Genomic DNA, 21,757 nt, shown 5'->3' with positions numbered 1-21,757 from the left:
TAAGGAGTACCCACATCTACCAGCTGAGGTCAACACCCTGGAGTCATCATTGATTTTTTTTCTTTCTTTTACATTCCTCATTCCATCCATTTGTAAAACTAATTAGCATTATCTTCAGATAACATAGTCTCACCTCACTAATGCAAACCTTTGTCATCTCAGCTTGTAGCACCACAATTTCCTGACTGGCCTGCGTTCCTCCACTCTTGAGCCTCTATCTTAGTCTGTTCTCCACACAGCAGAGCAATCCTGTAAGGGTGCAAATTAGATCATTTCTCTCTCCTCTCTTGTGACACTTTGGCTTCTTATCACATTAAGAATGAAATCCAAAGTCCTGACTATGGCCTTTGGGATCCGACCCCTGGCTACTTCTCTGACCTCCCTCCCTACCACTTTCTCCCTCACACATTGAGTTTTAGACACACTGGTTCCTTTGCAGATCCGCAGGCAAATCAGGCAGTCTCCCCATTTAGGAGTTTAGCATACCCTGTTTCCTCTGCTTAGAAAGATTTCCCTCTTAAGTCTTGCTCCTTCATTTCATTCTGGTCTCTGCCCGAGTGCCGAATATTTAGATCTTTCCTGACCGCTCTACCCTACTTTATTCTCAGGGTACAAAGAATTCTTTCCAAAAAGTTGTTTGTTTTTTCCCCTCCTGTGAGGGGAGCAGTGAAGTTAGGCTGGTAACTGCAGGGATTGGGCATATGGGGTCATGGGAGATTTAAAAAAATGGGAACACTACCGTGTGTTTGTGTGATGGTGGGAATGATCAGGTGGGAACAAAAAGCTGATGATGCCCGAGAAGAAGGCTAATTTGAGGAGTGAAATTATCGAAGATTGAGAAGTCAAGAAAACATGAAAATCTGAACACAAGTGGAGAGGTTGGCCTTCATTAAAACAAGGATGAAGGCAGGGAATATGCCAGCTTGGTGGTTGTGTTGGAAATAGGTGGGGGTTCTTTCTGGTTATACTATTTTCTTAAAGTAAAAAGCAGGTCATGAAACAATGGCAAAGTGTGGGTGTTGTTGACTTAAAGAAAAACACAAGAGTTGGAGTTTATTAAGTTTTATTCAGGATCTTACTGAGAACTATAGCCCAGAGACAGTGCTCATGATTTTTTTTTTTTTCCCTTTCGGCTAGGAAGTCAAGCATGTGTGTGTGTGCTTAGTTGCTCAGTCATGTCCGACTCTTTGCGACCCCATGGATTATAGCCTGCCAAGTTCCTCTGTACATGGGATTCTCCAGGCAGGAAGACAGGAGTGGGTTGCCATGCCCTTTTCCAGGGGATCTTCCCAATCCAGGAACTGAACCCAGGTCTCTTGCATTGTAGGCGGGAGCCACCACGGAAGCCCAGGAAGTCAAGCATACATCTTGATAAAAGATTACTTCTTATCACAAAGGACAGGTATCTCAACTTAATGAGTATGGGAAGATGCAAAAATCTGGGGTCACTGAAATTCTTCCTGAGACATGCCTCTAACTGTTTAAGGACCTGTTTATTCAAAGCATAGAATGCTTCATCCTGCTTCCATCCCGAATTCCTCTCACGTTTGTGGGCAGTTGAATTGGGTTGCAACTTAATCCTTACAGAACTGGGTGTTGAGTGTTGAGGAGGGGGAAATTTCCCAGTCTGACTCTCTTGAGTCCTTGTGGCTGGACTAATAATAAAATTGACACAAGACAGATTAACAGGAGAAAAAGAAACAAATTTTAATTCATGTCCATGGAGCACCCATAGAAATGGGATCCATGAAGTGGCCAAAGGAGGCAGCTTTTATATTTTTTAGACAAAGAAACAGTACCTTTGTGAGGAACTGATAGGACAAAGAAACTGAGGTTCTCGGTGCCCAATTAGTGGCAAATACAAACAGAATGTGGGCTTGGGGTATATTCAGTTCAGTTCAGTTCAGTTGCTGAGTCGTGTCCGAGTCTTTGTGACCCCATGGACTGCAGGACCAGGCCTCCCTGTCCATCACCAACTCTTGGAACTTGCTCAAACTCATGTCCATGGGTCGGTGATGCCCAAACAGGTTTGCTTCTATAGGCGTCCTGGCGCCACATTCCCTATCTTTGGTGATGAGGGTGTCCTTCTGCCTGCAGGTGCAGGAGTGGCTTACTTCTTGCCCTCAGAGAGGCAGAAAGGAGAGTCAGAGTGTCCTCCTCGCACGGGGGCCACTTCTTTATTTTTGCCGTGCTGTGTCTTCTTTGCTCTGCACGGGCTTTCTCTAGTTGCAGTGGGCGGGGGCTGCTCCAGTGTGCGGGTTTCTTCTTGCAGTGGTTTCTCTTGTTGCAGAGCACAGGCTCAAGGGCGCATGGGCTTCAGTAGTTGCAGCTCATGAGCTTAGTTGCCCCAAAGCATGTGGGATTTTCCCACATCAAGGACTGAACCCGTGTCCCTTGCATTGACAGGCAAATTCTTAACCACTGGACCACCAGGGAAATCCTGGGGCCATTTCTTAAGTAATTAGTTAAAAAAAAATCAGTGTTGAGGCACATTTTGGGGTGGCGTAACCTGGGCCCCAACTTGAGTAATGCTCTTTATTTTCTTTTGTTCACAGTGTGTTAGAGGTTTGGTATGAAAGAGTCACTCTGGAAATTGGGAAAACAAACATATCAGTGATACAAAGGACTGCTGGGCAGCTTTGGAGACACATTGAGATTAGTGGCCTTGACTTTAAAGTGAAATTACTTTTAATTTCTTTGTTTTCTCCAGCTGTGTTTTCTGGTTAAGTAGGGTACAGAGTATGTGGATATCTAGATTTAACAAGGGTGGCCCTTGCCAAGTCAGTACAATTGAGGACTTGGACCTTATTTGGAGGTTCCTAGAGAGCCACTGAAGGTGTGAACAGAGAAGATTTGAGAGTCAGAAAGGTGACTCCAGGTCTGTGTGTGTGTGTGTGTGTGAGAGAGAGAGAGAGAGAAAGGCTTATTGAGGAACGGTAGTTTAGTGCAATAGTACCCTTGATCAAATACTTATGTAGACCCATTAATAGTGTGCTTAGACAACAGCTCAGGAGCAGAGGGTCTTTTCCAGCATTTTCTGCACACTTACTATATATAACAGGTTCCAGGAGGGCACATTCAATCAAGCAAGGTTTTGCCTTCTCAAAACTCTGTTGGATTTAGATGGTTTGTGTAATTATTTTTAGGTGTTTGGGCACACCAGTTGGATACGACTGAGTGACTGAACTAAACTGAACTGAAGAGGGAAGGAGTGATAAACCCTCAGGTAGAAATCAGGCAAGCCCTCCCAGAGGAGGTGACATTTCAAATGAGCTTTGAGGGAGGAGGCCCTTAGGGAGGGAAGATAATTTTAGGCAGGAGGAATAACAGGAACCCAGTCAAGAGAGGCAAGATGTACCACTGGAACAAATGCTGCCTGATGAGAGGTGGGGGGCAATGAGGCTCTTTTCTCATTAACCAGCGACTAAATAGAACTAAGGCATTCTCTATTTCCCAACAAGGATAAGATACCTGGGCCTGGAATTGCAGCAAGAATCGTTTGAAAGCAAAGTGAAACTTTTTTAAATGGTGATTTAAAAAAAAAAAAAACATGAAAAGTAACTACATGGGGCCAGCTACTCTTGGGATTTGCGTTATTAATATAATCTGCTCACTTAAGAACAGTGTGAAGGGGACTTCCCTAGTGGTGTAGTGGTTGAAACTCTGTGCTTCCAGTACAGAGGGGCATGGGTTTGATCCCTGGTCAGGGAACTAAGATCTGCCTGCCATATGGCCAGACAAACAAAAAACAGTGTCAAGTTAAAAATGCCTTATCTAGCCTTTTCTGGTAATTCTGCCTGTCTGTCATATAAGTCAACCCTTATCACTTGCTTTTAGCACATTAAGTTAAATGATTTTAAAGTCCTTCTGTATCCTAAGATGTGCTTTTGAAATAAACTGTAGTTTCTGAAGATTTTTAAGAATTCAGAGTCATGACCCTGATTCATGGGTTGTTTTGTGTAGCTTGAATGAAACAAGGCAAATACATGGTTAATACAGAGCTCAACATCACAGCCAGGAGTAAATGTTATGTTTTCTCCCTTAATCCCAGCTTTCTTTCCTTCACATTTTCCATTCTTTGCTCTCTTAAGTCACCTTGTTTCCTGAACACTTATGTGCTAGATCTATCCTCTCTTCTCAGGACTCCAGAATTGTCGTGGTCCATGCGTGGGTTGGAGAAAAATTTCCAGACATTAGACAGAATGAGAGGGAAATAAAGTTTATTAGAGTGGGAGACTCTGTTAGAACAGCGGGCCAGCTCAAGCGAGAACTGACGTTGAACAGGGGTCCTTGGTCCACTTTTATACCCAGGTACAAGGAGTGGGACGGGGGTCTTGAGGGTCACTTGCTGATTGGATGAGGCACATATACTAGGTGGGGGGTGGAAGAGTAAGGCAAATACCTTCTCCCTGTGGCTCAGGAGGACCTGAAATCCATTAACAGTTACCACACGGGGGAGGGAAGGACGATAAGGGTCTGGTTTTTCTGTTCCTGTATTCCAAGACCCTCCTTGGTTTTATCTGCTCTTTGGTCTTTGGGTCACCGCAAGAATCAGGTGAGACATGCACATAAATAACCACCAAACAGAGAGAGTGTCAGTTTAGCGTCTCGTAGGGGAACAAAACTTGTCACCCAAAATGTGTCTCTTTGGTTTGAGGATTCTTTGGGGTCGATTATTTTTAAGAAACAAAACCTCAGGAAGAACTTTTTACCTTGTCCCCTTACCTGCCAACAGGGCCTATTCCAGGAAAAACAATTATCGTCATAGAAAAGTACAGTGTGAATTAGGTGTGGTAGACTGGGGGAATTCAGCAAGGCCTGTTTGGTTGAGGTTCTCTCTGGGTCCCACTGTGCCTGCGTGCGTGTGTTCTCAGTTGGTCCGACTCTTTGCAACCCCATGGACTGTTAGCCCGCCAGATTCCTCTGTCCATGAGATTCTTCAGGCAAGAATACTGGAGTGGGTTGCCATGCCCTCCTCCAGGGGATCTTCCCGACCCAAGGATCAACCCCAGGGATCAAACCCGCATTTTTTTTGTCTCCTGCATTGGCAGGTGGATTCTTTACCACTAAGCCACCTGGGAAACCTGAATGACCCAACAAATGTTTATCAGATATTTGCTCATTTTCTTCTTCCTGTAAATTTCCTTTCTTGCCTTTGAAGTCCCAAACCCTTTACCTCCTTCTTCTCTGGGACAGTATACAAGCTTCAACCTGCCTAACTTTTCCTTGGACCTCATATTCTCATGTTAATTTCGTAAGTGTGTAGTTAAATTTTATGTTCTCCTGTAATTTGTCTCATGACAATTTAATTCCTAGACCTCTAGAAAAACCTAGGAGACTGGAGAAAATGTTTTTTCCCCTCCCCTAAATGTATAGTGTGTGTGTGTGTGTGTGTGTGTGCATGCACACGTGTGCATACATTCAGAACCGGAGAGGCTTCACTAAGCCTCTGCCTTGCACTGGGAAAGGGACTCAAAGGAGCAAATTGTGGCTTCATGGATTCTTTAGAGACCCTCAACCCTTTCATCTGAGCGTGCTTCAGTCAGGCAGTAACCATATGGCACAGTGGGGAAGGTTATTTATTTATTCAGCAAATATTCATAGCCACCTACCAGTATCAGGTGCTGAGTAAGAACATGAGTAAGAGCAAGGAGGTATGAGAGAGTGGGGCTCACCTGGGCAGCTGGCTGCAGGTGGCTGCCACGGCTGGAGTTAAACATACTCTCAGTTTTCCTTAAGACAAACATGACAGACTGAAATCTGAGTGGGATAAGAAGAAGTACTACAAAGCGAAGTTACGCTTGGTAAGAATTTGTCACTTTTCAGAATTAGTCAGGATGGACTGGAAGTTTCTTTTAAAAGACACATCACTTCCTTTACAGAATCACCAGACTGACTAATCCATTACCGTAGGGTAATGGATCCCAAACTGCTGTTCACTAGAATCATTCAGGGAGTTTTAAAAAACCTCAGACGCCCAGGTCGCAGCCAATACCAATTATTAATACATCGGAATGTTTGGGAGTGTGTACCAGGTGTCAGAATTTTTTGAAGTTTCTTGCCGGATCACAATCGGTAACACAGTTCCAGAGTCACTGCCTGAGGGCATAGTCCAGTTCAGTTAAGGCACACTCTTTTGGTTCCGGTTCTACACATTCCTTAAGTTGCGTTTGCACCTTTTTTGGGTTGGGGGCGCTGTGAGCAGGAAGAGCATGGGCTGTCACCCAATTAGGAGATCCCACTTTGCTAAGCCCATCCGCGTAGGCGCCAGCGCTGCACGAGGAGTGGATTTTTGCTTTGTCATTCTGACTCTGGCGGTTTGCCCGCCCATTTAAGAGGAGGGCGTGGCTTCTCGGAGCCACTTGGAGCCCGCGGACCTTTCGCTCAGTTCGCTCCAGTCCCGCATTGCACCCGGAGCTGAAGGCTCTGGGACGTCCGGAGGACCGCCGGGTGTCCGAGGGCTCGCGTTCGTGTAAGCTTCGGGTTCACTGGAAACGGAGGAAGCCTGGAGCCCACGGGCGGTGAGCTCGCCGGGCCCAGAGCATCCTCCTGCCGGATGCCTTGGGGATGCAGGGGGAAGGGAGACGTTTGAAGGCGTGTCTGAGCAGGGGTGAGGCTTCTCTAAGGCGGGGGAGTTTTTGGCGTCGGTCATTGTTTCGCCCAGGTCGGTGAAAGCTTAGCGCGTCGGTAGGTGAGACCGGCCCTCTGTCGACTGGTAGTTTCCTGTCTCTAGCTTTTCTTTATAGGGACGGTTTGCAGAATATTGGAGAAAAATGGGGTTTTGTATCATTTCGTAGAGCACGAGTCTGGAAATGTAGGTGCAAATATGATGAATAGTTTAACAGCCTTGTCAGCCGTAAGCGAGTATAACAATTTAAGGATGCCTTTCGAGTAATCTTCACACCACTGAATCTTCAGAAATTGCGAGAGGTTGGCAAGTCGTCTGTGTCTCCGTGTGTGCAAGCGGGGAGACCACGCTCAGACTGCTGTGACTCCCCAGGCTGTTACAGGAGACGGCCAAGAGGAACGGGTGCTCATCTCACTGGATCAGGCCGGGTAGGCGTTTAAAGGCTACACTGCGCTGCCGGGTTTGAATCCTGGCTCAGCTGTTGAGTAGCTTGCTTGAGTTTGGGCAGGAAAGTGTTTCTGTGCCTCTTCCCTATCTGTGAAATGGACCTGATAAAACATATTATGAAACGGTAGTGGTGAATATCTAGTGTTGATATATGCAAAGCACGGCAGAATCGGTCCTGCTATTATTGTTATTATAAGACTGTACTTTTGGATGCTTGGGTGGTTTTTGTCTGATGAATGGACCTGATGTCAGGATAACTGGAGTCTATTTTTAATTCTCACTGACTCATTCTCTACCTGAGTTCATCCGTTTGCACCCAGGCTGTCATGTAGGGTGTTGCTTTATTATTTCAAGGCTCTTAAATAAAGGCACCCTCAGCGGGCAGAGTGTCCTTAATCTTGCCCCGTGGTTTCAGATTTCAAAGAAACTTTGGAATTTGGTTTTCTGCATGCTTTAGCGATGCAGAGTTCAAAGGAAGATGAAGTTGGGAGGTGTTTTTTTAATAAAAACTGAGGTAATTGTGCCTTAGCCTTCTTTATGAGGCTTTTCTGAATTCTGGACTTGCCGGGAAAGTCGGACGCGTATTTTAGCGAGACTTGTTTATCTTCGAGTCCGGCCGGAACCCGGGGGTTTGTGGCTGGCCGCGATGCCACGTTTCCAGGCCGCGTGCAGGTGCGCGGGTCCGAGACCCGAGCCGGCGCGCGGCCGTGGTCAAGGTCAGGGCCGGGCCGGGGCCGGGCGGTGGCCGGGGGGAGTGCAGTTGGGGACGCGGAAGCCCCGCCCTCGTCGCGCACTTCCCGCCGCGGCCCCGGGGCGGAAAGACTGACCGGCTCCGCTCTGCTTTTGTGCCACAGAGGACGGGCTGGGCCTCGAGGGAGCGCTGTCCGAACGGACCTCCAAAACCCTGTGAAACGGAGAAAGATAGGCCGCCATGGTCCGACCCTGAAGGTAGGTGGGGGACCTTAACGTCTCTTTCACCCGCCTGAACTGGGAACAAGCCCCCCGAGCCGGTCTCAGAGCCAGAGTGATTGTGAGCGAACCTCCAAAAGGAGCACATCCTTAGACAAACGACGGAGAAACGCGGGCGCCAGCTCACGTGTGAATCGACTTGGATGAGACACATTTCAGAACAGGGAAGCTTGGAAGGGCAGAGGGGCCTATTTTCATCCCCTTTCCTTCCTATTTCCCTCCCTCTCTCTTCCAGTAAATCTAAATAACTTTTTTTTTTTTTTAGCAGCAGTGTAAAACTGCTGAAAGTGAGTTGTTTAGAGAAGTACCGAGAAAAGTGGGTCTGGCAATGGTTATCTTTGTCCGACCCTATCATCTTCCTTTTTAATTCTTAGGGAGGGAAACCCAGAAACCCAAGTCTCAGGGGAGAGCAACCTCAGACTCCTGGAGTGAGTTCATTTCCCTGCAGTGATCTTTTTTCCAGCTCAGAGTTAACCTGGTAGAACCAAGGGAAAGAAAAAAATCCTTGCTTTGGGTGTTGGTGAGCTGGTGACAGCCCTCCCTTAGGCCCATCTACTGAGGGCTGGATGGGTCATGGCCTACCTCACTGGCCCAATGCTGGCGGGCAGGGTGCCCCTTTGGAGGGATATGCAACATGGATGGTGTTCTATTAACACATCAGGTGGGGGAGATACTCACAATCTTATCACCTTGATATATCTACTTTAATTTTTGCTGATTTTTTTTTTTGGTCGTCCTTGTTTAATTGTATTTGTAATTTTTAAGAAATGGAACTCATACTTGACCATTGCCGTCTTAAATAAGCTTGAGTTCTCAGTTTGACAGTGTATTTAGATATGTTTGCCTTCAGGATGACTGGAACAATTAATTTGCATTTTTATTTACTATCTTTTTTTCTAAAAGAATCATTTATTACCTTTTTGAAGAATGGGTACAGAAAATGGCGATAGACTTCAAAGACACAGTAAATAATGGAAAATAATTGAAATAAAAAAGGCTTTTGTTGTTTGTTGTTTAGTCACTTAGTCATGCCCTACTCTTTTTGCTTCCCCATGGACTGTAGCCTGCCAGGCTCCTCTGTCAGTGGGATTTCCCAGGCAAGAATACTGGAGTGGGTTGCGTTGCCATTTTCTCCTCCAGGGAATCTTCCTGACCCAGGGATCAAACCCATATCCCCCCAGTCTGCATTGGCAGGCAGATTGTTTACCACTGAGCCACCCCTAAAAAGGCTTTTAGCTTGATATAAAATATATTGTGTTACTCAGACCTTTATTTTGCAAGTAAAATGAAACAAAGTCCTATTAATATTCCTTTCTGTCTGATCTCCCTACTTGTGTCATAAATTTGCACTTAAAAAGCTGTATAGGCATTTGATCTTTATATCAATTCTATAGATAATCCTGGCTTTAATACCAATGGGAGTAAAAAGAACGTTTATGAATTTTTTAATAAGCTTTGCACCCACTTAATTGATAAGATCTGATGTTCTCAATTCTATATGATCATAGTTAATTTTAGCCATTTAATGAAGTGCAGTGCCATGAACAAAAAGCCTACTGCCAAATTATAATTAAAATTAAAAAAATTATTTAGCATATCTCTTCCAAGTAAACTTATCACTCTCCTTTGTATCATTTGATTTGTTTTTGGTTTTTAATGAGTACTAAAAAATGGAAGAAGACGGCTAGATAAGGACTACTGCTTTGAAATGTTTATGAATTTGCAGCAAATTGACCACATTTGGGGCTAAATGGTAAGTCCTGAAATTCTTAGGGAAAATTGGGTTTGAGTGGAGAAAGGCATTTATTTAGTGGAGAATTGAGTGCTTATGGGATTATTGCTCGGAGAAGGCAATGGCAACCCACTCCAGTGCTCTTGCCTGGAAAATCCCATAGATGGAGGAGCCTCATAGGCTGCAGTCCATGGGGTCGCTAAGAGTCGGATACAAGTGAGTGACTTCCCTTACGCTTTTCACTTTCATGCATTGGAGAAGGAAATGGCAACCCACTCCAGTGTTCTTGCCTGGAGAATCCCAGGGACGGGGGAGCCTGGTGGGCTTCCGTCTATGGGGTCACACAGAGTCGGACACGACTGAAGCAACTTAGCAGCAGCAGCAGGATCAGTGTTATATCCTAAAGTCCACACCTTAAAGGTTAAGATTTCCTGCTTTAATTGCAACCTAAACAATGAAGTGGGAGTTGATAAAAATGCCTGCTTTTCTTTTCTCCTCTTAATATTGTTTCTTCATTTGCCTTCCTTTCCCTCAGTAAACAGCAGCAGCACCAAAACCTGCCTTGCATTCACCGTGAACTGTAGGAGACCAGGGAGCAGGGTCCTACTGGAAGGACCTGATAAGTTTAGACTATGTGATAAAGGCTTTAAAGAAGTGTCTTTCAAAAAAACTGCAGTCACCTGGAATGCTTGTTAAACATTCATGCTGGGCTATATTCCTTGAACTCTCTGGAAGGGGCTAGGTTCTGCCTTTTAATTTATTTTAAACAAGCCCCCTCAGGTAATTCTTATGATATATATCTCGTTTTGAGATTTACTTTAATGTATGAGGTAGTTTGGTCAAGATTAGTTGCTAAATAATTAGAATTGAGGAAAACCAAACAAAAGATTATGACTTTAATACCCGGAAGGTATTTTAGTTAAATATTTTAGTATAAAGGTAAATATTTTAGTTCTTAAGAGCAAGTTTGCAAATTTTCTTACAGGAAATCTTATATGTAAATCAGCATCTCCTGGATTCCAGAGTTTTGAAACCACTTGTACAGAATGAATGCCTGTTGGTGGTGTTGAGAGGAAAAGCACAGCGAGTGGAAAAGCACTTGCTGGAATACGAAGGGCCAAACATAGTTAGCACTTAAGCAGTTTGAGAGAATAATCTGGGGAGATGAGACTAAAACTTGCAACATGGGACTTATTTTATTCCAGGCAGTAACAGGAGAGGTGACACGGAGCAGCGCTTTTTGAGGGACATCCAATGAATTATGGAACCAGTGTCGGGCAAGCTCAGAGATGATAGTGTGGTGGTCCGGCTGCAGGGCCTGGGGCGGGGGGCACTGAAATAGGCAGGTCTCCTTTCAAGCTGAACTTCTGAAGTTACCAGAAACCAGAAACTCCTGACTGAATGGACATCAGGAAATGGAGCGGTAATTTAATAACTCTGACTAGTCCACTTTCTTAATACTCTACTAAAAGGAGCAGAAAACTTGATTCTCTCTGAGACAATCCCTTCTGGGGAGATTAGTAATGTCTGTGCTTTTCAGCCTAATTAAGGTTGAGGCCTAAGGAGTGTTGAAGGACTGCTTTGACCCTGGTTTCTTAAGAAGGTAAGAGGTAAGGACTAACAATGTTTAGAAGGGGCATAGATTGTTCGCAGTGCAAATACATTTATCTGGCGCTGATTCTACAGTACAGTTTTTAGTAGCTGTGACTCTATAGTGAGACCCAATGCCTTCTCCCCTCGCTTTAACCAAGAGATGACTCAAACCTCTTCGCTGTCTGTCCTTGTACAATGGTGTCACTGTTCTGGTCCAGGCTTCAGATTTCTTTTCGCCTTTATGTTTTGTGTTCATTTCGCCAGGCCTGACTGTTTCCCACGTAGGTGCCTTCTGCCTCTGTTAACTCTTGCCCAGGCTGCTTCAGGTACTCACTGCCTCCTGCCTCTGTAGTCTCTAACTGGCTGCCTTCATCTCTCTTCCTGCCCTTCCTGTCCATCTGCTGCATAGTCATCTTCCTGACTGCTTGTTTGCTGCCCCCAGATCTGCATCCAGGATAGAGTGTACATTTCTTAATTTGGTTTTCTGTGTCCCCAGGGTTTGGCCCCAACCTGCTTTTCGGGTTGTCTCTTGCTCCGCTCTGTTGCCTATACTGGAAGCTTGTGGGAATACTGTCGCAGCTATAGTCCCTAACATTTCCCTCCTTTGGTCTGTTCTCTATTTCATTTCAAAAGTCATTTTCTGACTTTTCTTCCTGCTCAGGCCCATTTTTCCACCTGCCCACTTGGGTCAGAGTACAAGGCCAGATTTGCCTCTTTCCCCTCCTCTGTGCTTCCTCAGTACTCGCACAAATCCCCATCTCTGGGAATAGAGGAGTCCTGCCAATATCAAGAGTGAAGAGCTAGACTTATTCTTAGTGCCTGTGTTTCCAGATCTGTCTTAAGATCTCATCAGATATTTAAATGAGCATGCCTATCAATGAGAGTAGCTATCATGTATTGAATGTGTCTTCTGTGCTAGCTTCTAAATGCTGTGATCTCTAGTTGATTTAATCCTCATCCAGATGACAGGGTGGAGACCCTCAGAACTTAAGGAGTACGCCCAGACGACACAGCGGCAGAGCCAGGATGGAGCGCAGGGCTGTCTGTAAAGCTCACTGAACTGTTCTCACACTTCTGGCACTTGGCTTTGTGTTTCGTCTTTTGGGATGCGTGCCTGATCTCTTGGGTATGACTGTATGCTCATGACTCACGGCCGAGCCCATGCACATCTTGGTATTCCTAGCATAGTTCTGGCAAACTGGCGTTGGTGTGCAGCATACTTGCAGGCTGGAATTGCATTCCTCTGTGCCTACTACGTTGTACCTTCCTTTAGGACAAAAATGGTTTATTTTTGTGTCTTCCATGTGTTGTGTTAATACCTGGTATGCACTTAGTAAATACTTGTGGAATGAATGGTTGATGGCAGAGCCAGAGGACTGACTTTAGTGAGGGATTTAGCTATGAGGTGTCTGATTTTGTGGAAGTGGACTGTCTCTCTCAGCAATTATCCCCAGAATGGTTCAGGAGAGGTTCTAGGCAGCATATAATGCAGTTCAGACTTTTAAGGAGCTGTGTGATTGGAGCATTGTCCACTTAAACAATTTATGTAGCTGTGTCCAGGTCAACTGAGAAGAAAGTCACATTATGTCTATTCAGCTAATGCTTATTGAGCCCCTGTATTCTTGCTGTTGAGTTAGGCCCTGTCTTTGTCATCTGTAACATCTGTAGGGCAATGTATATATTTAAAAATACATTTGTCACCTGATGTTTGTAATACGGTTTTTTTTACAAAGAGTTATGGCCACTCTGTATGACAGAGAAGTCATCTGATGGGTGACATTTACAAATGAGGAAAGTCAAACTCTGAAGAAAGCACTACTTTTAACTCTGGCCTCAAGGGCTGAGTTTTTCCAAGGCTGCCTCCTTTAGAAGCCACACACCCAGTGCTTCCCTACCCCTAGTCTATCAAAATGATGTTCCTGGTCATTGCTGGCTTCTGAGATGTCCCAGGAGAGTTGATAATGGCTCTTATAGTGGAAAATGTTCTCTTTTCATCTCACAGCCTTGTTTATGTTAGTTGTTGGGGCTTGGCAAGTCAGCCAGTACTTGGTTTTCTGAAGTGTCAGTTAAATGTATGACTTTAAACCACAGAGCAAGGGCGGAGGTTTTATGTACTCTGAAGTATCTCAATGGGTGGGTCCAAGTTATTTTGTGGGACGTGACTGTCATTTTATCTTTTTACTTCAGCTAACAGTAAAGCATTATTTGAATAGAACAGTTATTCAAAGCCTGTTTTAGATACAGAGTATTTTCAAAGAATCTGCTGAAATCCATTTATAGAAAAATACACATAAAGAATTCTGCGTATAATTTCAGACTCACTTTGTGGCCCAGATTTAGAATATCTAGTAGAGTGGTTTATCTTTCAAAGTGCTATACACAACTGTCGCCTCAGTTGTGTCCAACTCTTTGCGACTTTATGGACTATAGCCCATCAGGCTCCTCTCTCCATGGGATTCTCCAAGCAACAATACTGAAGTGGGTTGCCATGCCCTCCTCCAGGGGTTCTTCCCAACCCAGGGATTGAACCTGCATTTTTTATGTCTCCTGAATTGACAGACGGGTTCTTTACCACTGGTGATACCTGGGAAGCTTAACTGAAGCCTTAGTAGGTTTTAAAATTTTATTATATAACAGATTTCACTGGTTTCATTATAGTGAGATATATTTCTGTTTTCCTCCTATTGATTCAGCCTTTAAAACATTTTTCTGTTCCTAAAACAATATCCAGGAGTGAAGCTACTGGTTTGTTACATTTTTTTCTGTTTAGTGTTTTAATGTTTATTAAACATTTGCTACCTTTGGGATAACTTTTTAATTTAAGTAACTACTCAGTAGTTGGGATAACTTTTTAATTTAAGTAACTACTCAGTAGTTGTAAATATTGTCAAATCTATTATGTAATTCTGATTCATTCAATACTTATAGTAGCTTTATGACAGAGTAGTAGTATTCATATTTTACAGATGAGGAGACCAGAGGCTGACAGGGTTAAGCAGCCTGTCTAAGGAAATGCTAATAGGTCATGATTGGCCTTCCCCCATGGCTCTAGTGGTGAAGAATCCACCTGCAATGCAGGAGACACAGGAAATGTGGGTTCAATCCCTGGGTAGGAAAGATCCCCTGGAGGAGGAAATGGCAACCCACTCCACTATTCTTGCCTGGAGAATCCCATGAACAGAGGAGCCTGGTGGGCTATAGTCCATAGGATTGAAAAGAGTAGGATATGACTGAGCACGCATGCCTTCCACATGATTGGAACCCAGCTTTGCCTCCTTCCACTGTCCATGGAGTTTTCAGAAGCTCATTTTAAAAACAGATAATCTGCCTTGATCATTGCAAAGTTTAATATGAACAGGCAAACAAAGCAAAAACTTACACCTAAAAACATAGCCTTAAAGGAGATGAAAATGAAAAAGAACGTGTATACAACACCCAGCTACTCCAGCAAATCAAACTAGGCCTTCAGCACGTCTCTTCACAGCTTATCCTGGCAGGATGAAGGGAGAAAAACTGCAAGAAGGAACAGGAAAGTATCAGGAGGTAGCTAATAGCAGGGTATCTTTTAGCATGCAGGACTAACCTGACTGGTTCCTGGCTTGGCTCAGAGGTCTCTTAGATATCTCTCTGTTATAGATTAATCAGGCAATAAAAACCCACTGGAAAAGATAGTGAATCCTGTATGACTTTTAAAATTTGACCATAGAGAGACCTGTAGCACACTGTAACATTCATCCATCCCATTAGGTTTGTGTTGAACACTGAGGGTTGTGGAAGGAGCTTAAGAATGCTTGGAACGAATGAATCTGAACTCCTAGCAAAGGGACTGAACAGTAACATTGGAGAAAAATATTGAAGAAAAGAAGAAAGGAAATAAAGGCCTTATGGAGCCTTTAGCAGCAACTCCGTTCTTCAGATGATCAGGGGAAATCATTAGATTTGAGATTTTTGCTTTGTAGCCACATCTAAACCTTGTGCTCTCAAGGCACATACCAAAAGGCAGACCATAATGCAAGTGTGACTTTCTGAGGATGCTATATGTTACGGAGGTTCTTAGGAGCAGGGATCTAGCAGAGAACAAATTTAGCACTGGAAATCACAACTTAATAACCTAATGCTTGTCTTGATATGTGCTGTTGCTCTGAGCAAGTTGTGTGGGCTGTTATCTCCTGAGAAATCCCTGTAAATGGTATTAGTAATACTTTATAAGTAGGTTGGGGAAATTCATTTACTTTTCTAAAGCATTTAAAAATTCTTTGATGAAAGGCTCTGTGTGGAGCAAATTGGTGCTAGCCTGTTTTCCATGCTCTGAGCTAGGGGTAGATAGACACCTTAGGGTGGGAGGATTGGCTTGTCTTTTGGAGTTCATCTATAAATTGCTTTTATTGAATTTAAAATAGATATCAGAAAGTCCCCAGAATATGGTTTAACTGTAAAACCAAACTTTTTGGGATTTGGAACTTGGGACTATGAGTTTTCACCAAAGATATAAAACAGGTTAAGTATTAGTTTGTACTTGGCCAGGCTTGGGGGTAAAATATGGCCCTTAGATGATCCTGGGCCCCAACTTTGTTTTCCTGTTGCTTTTTCTTCGTTTCAGAGAAATAAGCCTGAATTATGCAAAGCAGTCAACTTTCATTATCTATGTGTGAGATTTATTTCTTTGACTAGAAGAAGTTCATCTTTGCTGCCAAATAAGTTGCAGTAGGTTCTGGAACAAAGTTTTTCATCTACAATTACACATTGAAATGTGTCTACTCAAATATATCCATGTGAAAATAGCTTAGCTTGGAAGATTTACAAATAAGTTCTTGCTTTAGGGGAGCTAACAGTTTAATTTGTTGCTATTCAGTCACTAAGTCACCTTCAACTCTTTGCAACCCCATGGACTGCAGCACCCCTAGCTTCCCTGTCCTTCACTGTCTCCTGGAGTTTGCTCAAACTCATGTCATTGAGTCACTGATGCTATCCAACCATCTCATCCTCTTTGCCCCCTTTTCCTCCTGCCTTCAGTCTTTCCCAACATCAGGGTCTTTTCCAATGAGTCAGTTCTTCACATCAGGGGGCCAAAGTATTGGAGCCTCAGCTTCAGCATCAGTCCTTCCAATGAATATTCAGGGTTGATCTCCTTTAGGATGGACTGGTTTGATCTCCTTGTGTCCAAGGGACTCTCAAGAGTCTTCTCCAGTACCAGTTTGAAACCATCAATTCTTTGGCGCTTGTTTATGGTCGAACTCTCACATCCATACGTGACTACTGGAAAAACCATAGGTTTGACTATGCTTACCTTTGTTGGCAAAGTGATGTCTCTGCTTAATACGCTGCCTAGGTTTGTCACAGATTTTCTTCCAAGGAGCAAGCGTCTTTTTAAAAATTTTCATGGCTGCAGTCACTGTCCACAGTGATTTTGGAGCCCAAGAAAATAAAATCTGTCACTGTTTCCATTTTTTCCCCATTTGCCATGAAGTGATGGGACTGGATGCCATGGTCTTAGTTTTTTGAATGTTGGGTTTTAAGCCAGCTTTTTCCCTCTCTGCTTTTACCTTCAAGAGGCTCTTTAGTTCCTCTTTACTTTCTGCCTTTAGAGTGGTGTCATCTGCGTATCTGAGGTTGTTGATATTTCTCTCTGCAGTCTGATTCTAGCTTGTGAGTCATCCAGCCCGGCATTTTGTATGGTATACTCTGCATAAAAGTTGAATAAGCTTGGTGACAATATACAGCCTTGACCCACTCTTTCCCAATTTTGAACCAGTCCCATTGTTTGAACAGTCTAATAGAACAGGATGATATATATGTACAAATAACAGTAATGCGTCCTGTTTTTGAAAAACAGATGTTTCTTTCTGAATTTTAACCCTACTTTAAAAAAATAATGGTGAACAAAAATAGTAATATAACTATTTTTGAGTAACTTAATACTAGCCTTGCTGGCATATCGAGTGCAGCACTTTCACAGCATCATTTAGGATTTGAAATAGCTCAACTGGAATTCCATCACCTCCACTAGCTTTGTTCATTGTCACGCTACCTAAGGCCCACTTGTCGCTTGCTCCTTGGAAGAAAAGTTACGACCAACCTAGACAGCATATTGAAAAGCAGAGACATTACTTTGCCAACAAAGGTCCATCTAGTCAAGCTATGGTTTTTCCAGTTGTCATGTATGGATGTGAGAGTTGGACTGTAAAGAAAGCTGAGCGCCAAAGAATTGATCCTTTTGAACTGTGGTGTTGAAGAGTCTTGAGAGTGCCTTGAACTGCAAGGAGATCCAGCCGGTCCATCCTAAAGGAAATGAATCCTGAGTGTTCATTGGAAGGACTGATCTGAAGCTGAAACTCCAATACTTTGACCACCTGATGTGAAGAACTGACTCATTTGCAAAGACCCTGATGCTGGGAAAGATTGAAGGTGGTAGGAGAAGGGGAGGACAGAGAGAGGATGAGATGGTTGAATGACATCACCAACTCAATGGACATGAGTCTGAGTAAGTTGGTGATGGACAGGGAGGCCTGGTTTGCTGCAGTCCATGGGGTTGCAAAGAGTCAGACACGACTGAGCGACTGAACTGAACTGAATACTAGCCTTTGCTGTTCATGCATTTACAAGAAACTGTGCTCTCAGTCGTTTCAGCCCTGTCTGACTCTTTACAACCCCATGGACTTGTAGCCCACCAGGCTCCTCTGTGGGATTCTCCAGGCAAGAATACTGGAGTGGGTTGCCATTTCCTACTCCAAAACTGTGCGCTAAAGTCAAAGAAAAATGAACCTGTAAAGATGCATTGGAAGGAAGGTAGGGCAGATACTTGCGGATGCAGGAAACCAGAACTTGAGCTGCACTGAGGTGTTCTCTCTCCCTCTCCCTCCCCTCTTGTGACTAACGAGCTGAGTCCTTTCTCCAACTTTACATGATTCCCCCCGTGAACTAGTGGCAGTATTTTCCTACATAAATTTGTCTCGTGACTTAACAGCGTTCATGTTCATATCCTCCTAACAGATGGTGTTTAAAGTCTTCACAGGTTTCTCACCTTTTAGAGTTCAGATTTACTATCCACTCGGGTTGTGTGACCTGTACTTTTGCAGTCTTCCAAATAGTTCCTTGGCGGAGACCCTGTCTACTTTATTCTCGTACTCTTGGGTGCTGGAGAATCAGAGATCAGTTGCCTAACACTGGGGGACGGGGTAGGGGTGGGTAGGCAGTGCACCTTTGCGCCTGCGCCAGCCCGGACCCTGGCTTACCCGGTCACCCGCTCCCCTCCCCCATGGGGTAGGTTGGTGCGGATTTGGCTTTTGAAGGCCTTCAAAACACAATTTACATTTGTATAATGAAGACCGAGTTCCTAGCAACCACTTTGCAAGTGAATCTTGGGAGTTCAATCTTTCTGCAATGGAGATAGTGCAGGCCGCGATCCTTGGCTTTGTTAGCAGTTTGTAATTTAGCCAGATTTTATTTTTTAAAACAAAAACATCCCCCCACCCCATCTTTTAATGACAGTATGCTGCAGTATGTGACAGCCAGTGTTTTAAAGTACGGGGCGTTTAGTCTCCCCATAGTTTTGTCGTTAGCTTTTCCAAGCGATTCTTTGAAAGCTAGATGACAGTGTTAGTAAACGCCAAAATAACGGCTGTGGCTTGAGCCAGCCGGCGTTACTCCAGCGTGGCGGCGGACCGGCTTCTCGGCGGCGTTCTACGCGTGTTCGCGTTCTACGCAGCGGGGGTGCTTATGCGCTCACTGAGGGGGCGGGGCGCTAGGCCGCCGCTAGTGCGCATGGGCGGCGTCCTCCTCCGCCTTGGGGGACCCCTGCAGTTTACGTTGTTGTCCGGGACGTCGCGAAGACCGTTACCTGAGTGCCTCCCGTCGCCGACATGGCCGATGAAAATGGTTCCCTGAGGGAAGCCGACGAGACGAGAGCGCAACCGGCGGTGACCATCCCGGGTAGTGCGTACTCGCGGAAGCAGGTGGAGGAGGAGGAGGAGGAAGCTTTGAAGGTGGAAGCGGCAGCGACGTCTGATGCGGAATCTGATACCTCCTCTGACGACCTGAGCTGGGGGGAGGCCGACATCCACCCCAGCCTGCTGGAGCGGGTGGATGAGGAGAAATGCCGCAGTATCCGCAAGCAGTACCGGCAGCTCATCTATTGCGTCCAGCAGAACCGAGACGACATAGTGAACACGGCGAGCGACTCCTTAACCGAGGCTCTCGAGGAAGCCAATGTCCTGTTTGACGCAGTGAGTCGGACAAGAGAAGCGGCTCTAGACGCTCAGTTTCTTGTTTTGGCTTCTGATTTGGGTAAAGAAAAAGCAAAGCAGCTGAACTCTGACATGAACTTTTTTAATCAGGTGGCATTTTGTGACTTTCTGTTTATATTTGTGGGTCTAAATTGGATGGAAGATGATGGACATGATCCGTTGAACAACTGTGACGATAACATAGCTCTTTCCTTCTGGGAGACAGTGCAGAAGGAAGCGACATCGTGGATGTTACAAGCTGAAACATTCCACTTTGTTTTTGGCTCGTTCAAATCAGAGTCTGCCGCGCGAAAGCCGCGACTTGATCACCGGAGAAAAGTTCAGAAAATGGAAGAAAATGGGGATATGCCTACAAAGCTGAGGAAGCTGGATCTGAGTGGTAATCAAGAAGCCACAGAAAAAGAAGTAGAAAGAATCTTGGGATTGTTGCAAACGTACTTTCGAAAGTATCCTGATACTCCTGTGTCTTATTTTGAGTTTGTGATTGATCCACACTCTTTTTCTCGTACTGTGGAGAATATATTTTACGTTTCTTTCATTATAAGGGATGGTTTTGCAAGAATAAGGCTTGACCAAGACAGGCTGCCAATATTGGAGCCAATTAATATTAACCTAGCCGGTGAGGGAAATGATCCCAGTTTCCACAGCAGGAAACAGGGAGTTATATCTTTGAGTTTACAAGACTGGAAAAACATTGTGGCAACTTTCGAAATTTCAGAGGCTATGATCACAAACTCATACTAAAGATTTTTGTTCTTAGCACAGATGCGTTTTATTTTCTAAAGCATAGCGTCGTGGAGAGTAAAATCCAAACAGAAGCACTTACTGTATTTCTTGTGAAAAATATTTTCAAGAAAATAAGTTGTTTTACTGTGCGTTGTATTTTTCTTGGTAGTTTTATAAAGTTGTCATGATAAAGTTGTCACTGGCTGTTCATGGGAGAGATTTTTTGACTGCTTCTTAAGACTTTATCAATAAAAACTGAATTCCATAAAATAAAAAGTGTTTGATAATTTGAAAAAATGAGTTATGATGCTCTGAGATACTACATTGCTTTCTCTGCTACAGGGACCCAAGGCAATCCCATATGGGGCTCTTGACCAGGTTGGGGGAAAGAATGGGTGAAAAAAATGGTCAAGAAAGACTGTAGGGCAGTGCGTAAGTCATGTTAATCCTGTATTAAAAAAATTCAGATGCCATGCTTCATTTCAAAGAAGACTCATAAGATGAATGAGTGGGTGTCCTTGTTCTAAAGAATTTCTACTGTGATGTGGGCTTAACAAAAGTAGACTGACTTCTGTAATAGGTGCGCTATCACCTAAGTACTGTATGAGTAGGAATGGATCAAAGATCGGGCAGGGAAATATGGATGGTCAAATAGGTGACACTGTGGGAAGTTATGGCTCCAGAGAGATCTATATTTTTTTTTTTTTGAAAACTATTCTATCTGAATGTTATACTAGGCAAAAATTGATTTACCTCATCTGTTAGTGCCCTCTGTCAGATTATTTCAAACACAAAATCTAACATCCAGTTACAATCTTTATCTACTTGTTCTGTTTCTTTGGCCCCTAGTTTCCCTTTGTAATTTCTGCTAGTACACAGAGTGTTCCTCAGAATTGGTGATGTTTCATTATGTACTGGCCTTGAATATTTGTTCCCAACTCAATTTTGATTTCTTAATAGGACTTTGAATGCCTGGAAACTCTCCCTGTGTAAACTGAAATATCAGTATATGATTAATGTATCCAAATTTCCTTCACTTCATATAAAGCTCTAAAGGCTTTTGTTGTTGCTTGTATTAAGAATATAAATTACAACCTTATTTGGATGCTACTGCTGAAAATTTTGGTCTCTAAGGAAACAGTTTTTGAAGGTGTAGTGAGCATCCTTGCAAGCTGTTTTTCTTGATCTCTGTAGAAACAGTCTTTGGTAGTAGTGAGTCTTGCCATTAAACCTTATCTGGCAAGTGGATCTGCTTTGTGTAATAGGAATAATAAAATTTTCCTATTAAGTCTGCATGTAGTACAGGGAAGGGAAATCCAGAGAGTAAATGAATGACATCTAGACGGAGAGGAGATTGAGAAGTTCTTCAGTAATAGTGGAAGTGTGTTTTTTTTTTTTTTTTTTTTTTGCAAGAAGGGA

General features: G+C 43.9%; 2 protein-coding genes across 5 annotated transcripts in view; both read left to right on the top strand.

Annotated features, from left to right (window-relative positions):
* The first annotated feature begins 6,335 nt into the window (after positions 1–6,335).
* Positions 6,336–21,757, top strand: part of TXNRD1 (thioredoxin reductase 1) — a 59,349-nt gene continuing 43,927 nt past the window's right edge. The window contains exons 1-2 of one of the 4 annotated variants that reach the window (XM_043881120.1): positions 6,336–6,472; positions 7,930–8,023. The gene's annotated coding sequence lies outside the window, so the exon portion shown is untranslated. Of the gene's footprint in view, positions 6,522–6,936; positions 7,057–7,929; positions 8,024–21,757 lie in introns of those variants that run through there. The other 3 variants (XM_043881118.1, XM_043881119.1, XM_043881117.1) reach the window with 3 other exon arrangements.
* Positions 17,833–20,628, top strand: EID3 (EP300 interacting inhibitor of differentiation 3). Its single transcript, XM_043881121.1, has one exon. The coding sequence runs from the start codon at positions 19,229–19,231 to the stop codon at positions 20,354–20,356; it is 1,128 nt and encodes a 375-aa protein (XP_043737056.1). The 5' UTR covers positions 17,833–19,228; the 3' UTR covers positions 20,357–20,628.

This window comes from Cervus elaphus, chromosome 22, assembly GCF_910594005.1.
Source record: "Cervus elaphus chromosome 22, mCerEla1.1, whole genome shotgun sequence".
NCBI classification, from domain to species: Eukaryota; Metazoa; Chordata; class Mammalia; order Artiodactyla; family Cervidae; genus Cervus; species Cervus elaphus.
This window is presented reverse-complemented; position numbering and strand designations above follow the sequence as displayed.

Excerpts from the sequence above, each read along its gene's own strand:
- EID3 (XM_043881121.1), top strand. The coding sequence starts at position 19,229 with ATGGCCGATGAAAATGGTTCCCTGAGGGAAGCCGACGAGACGAGAGCG.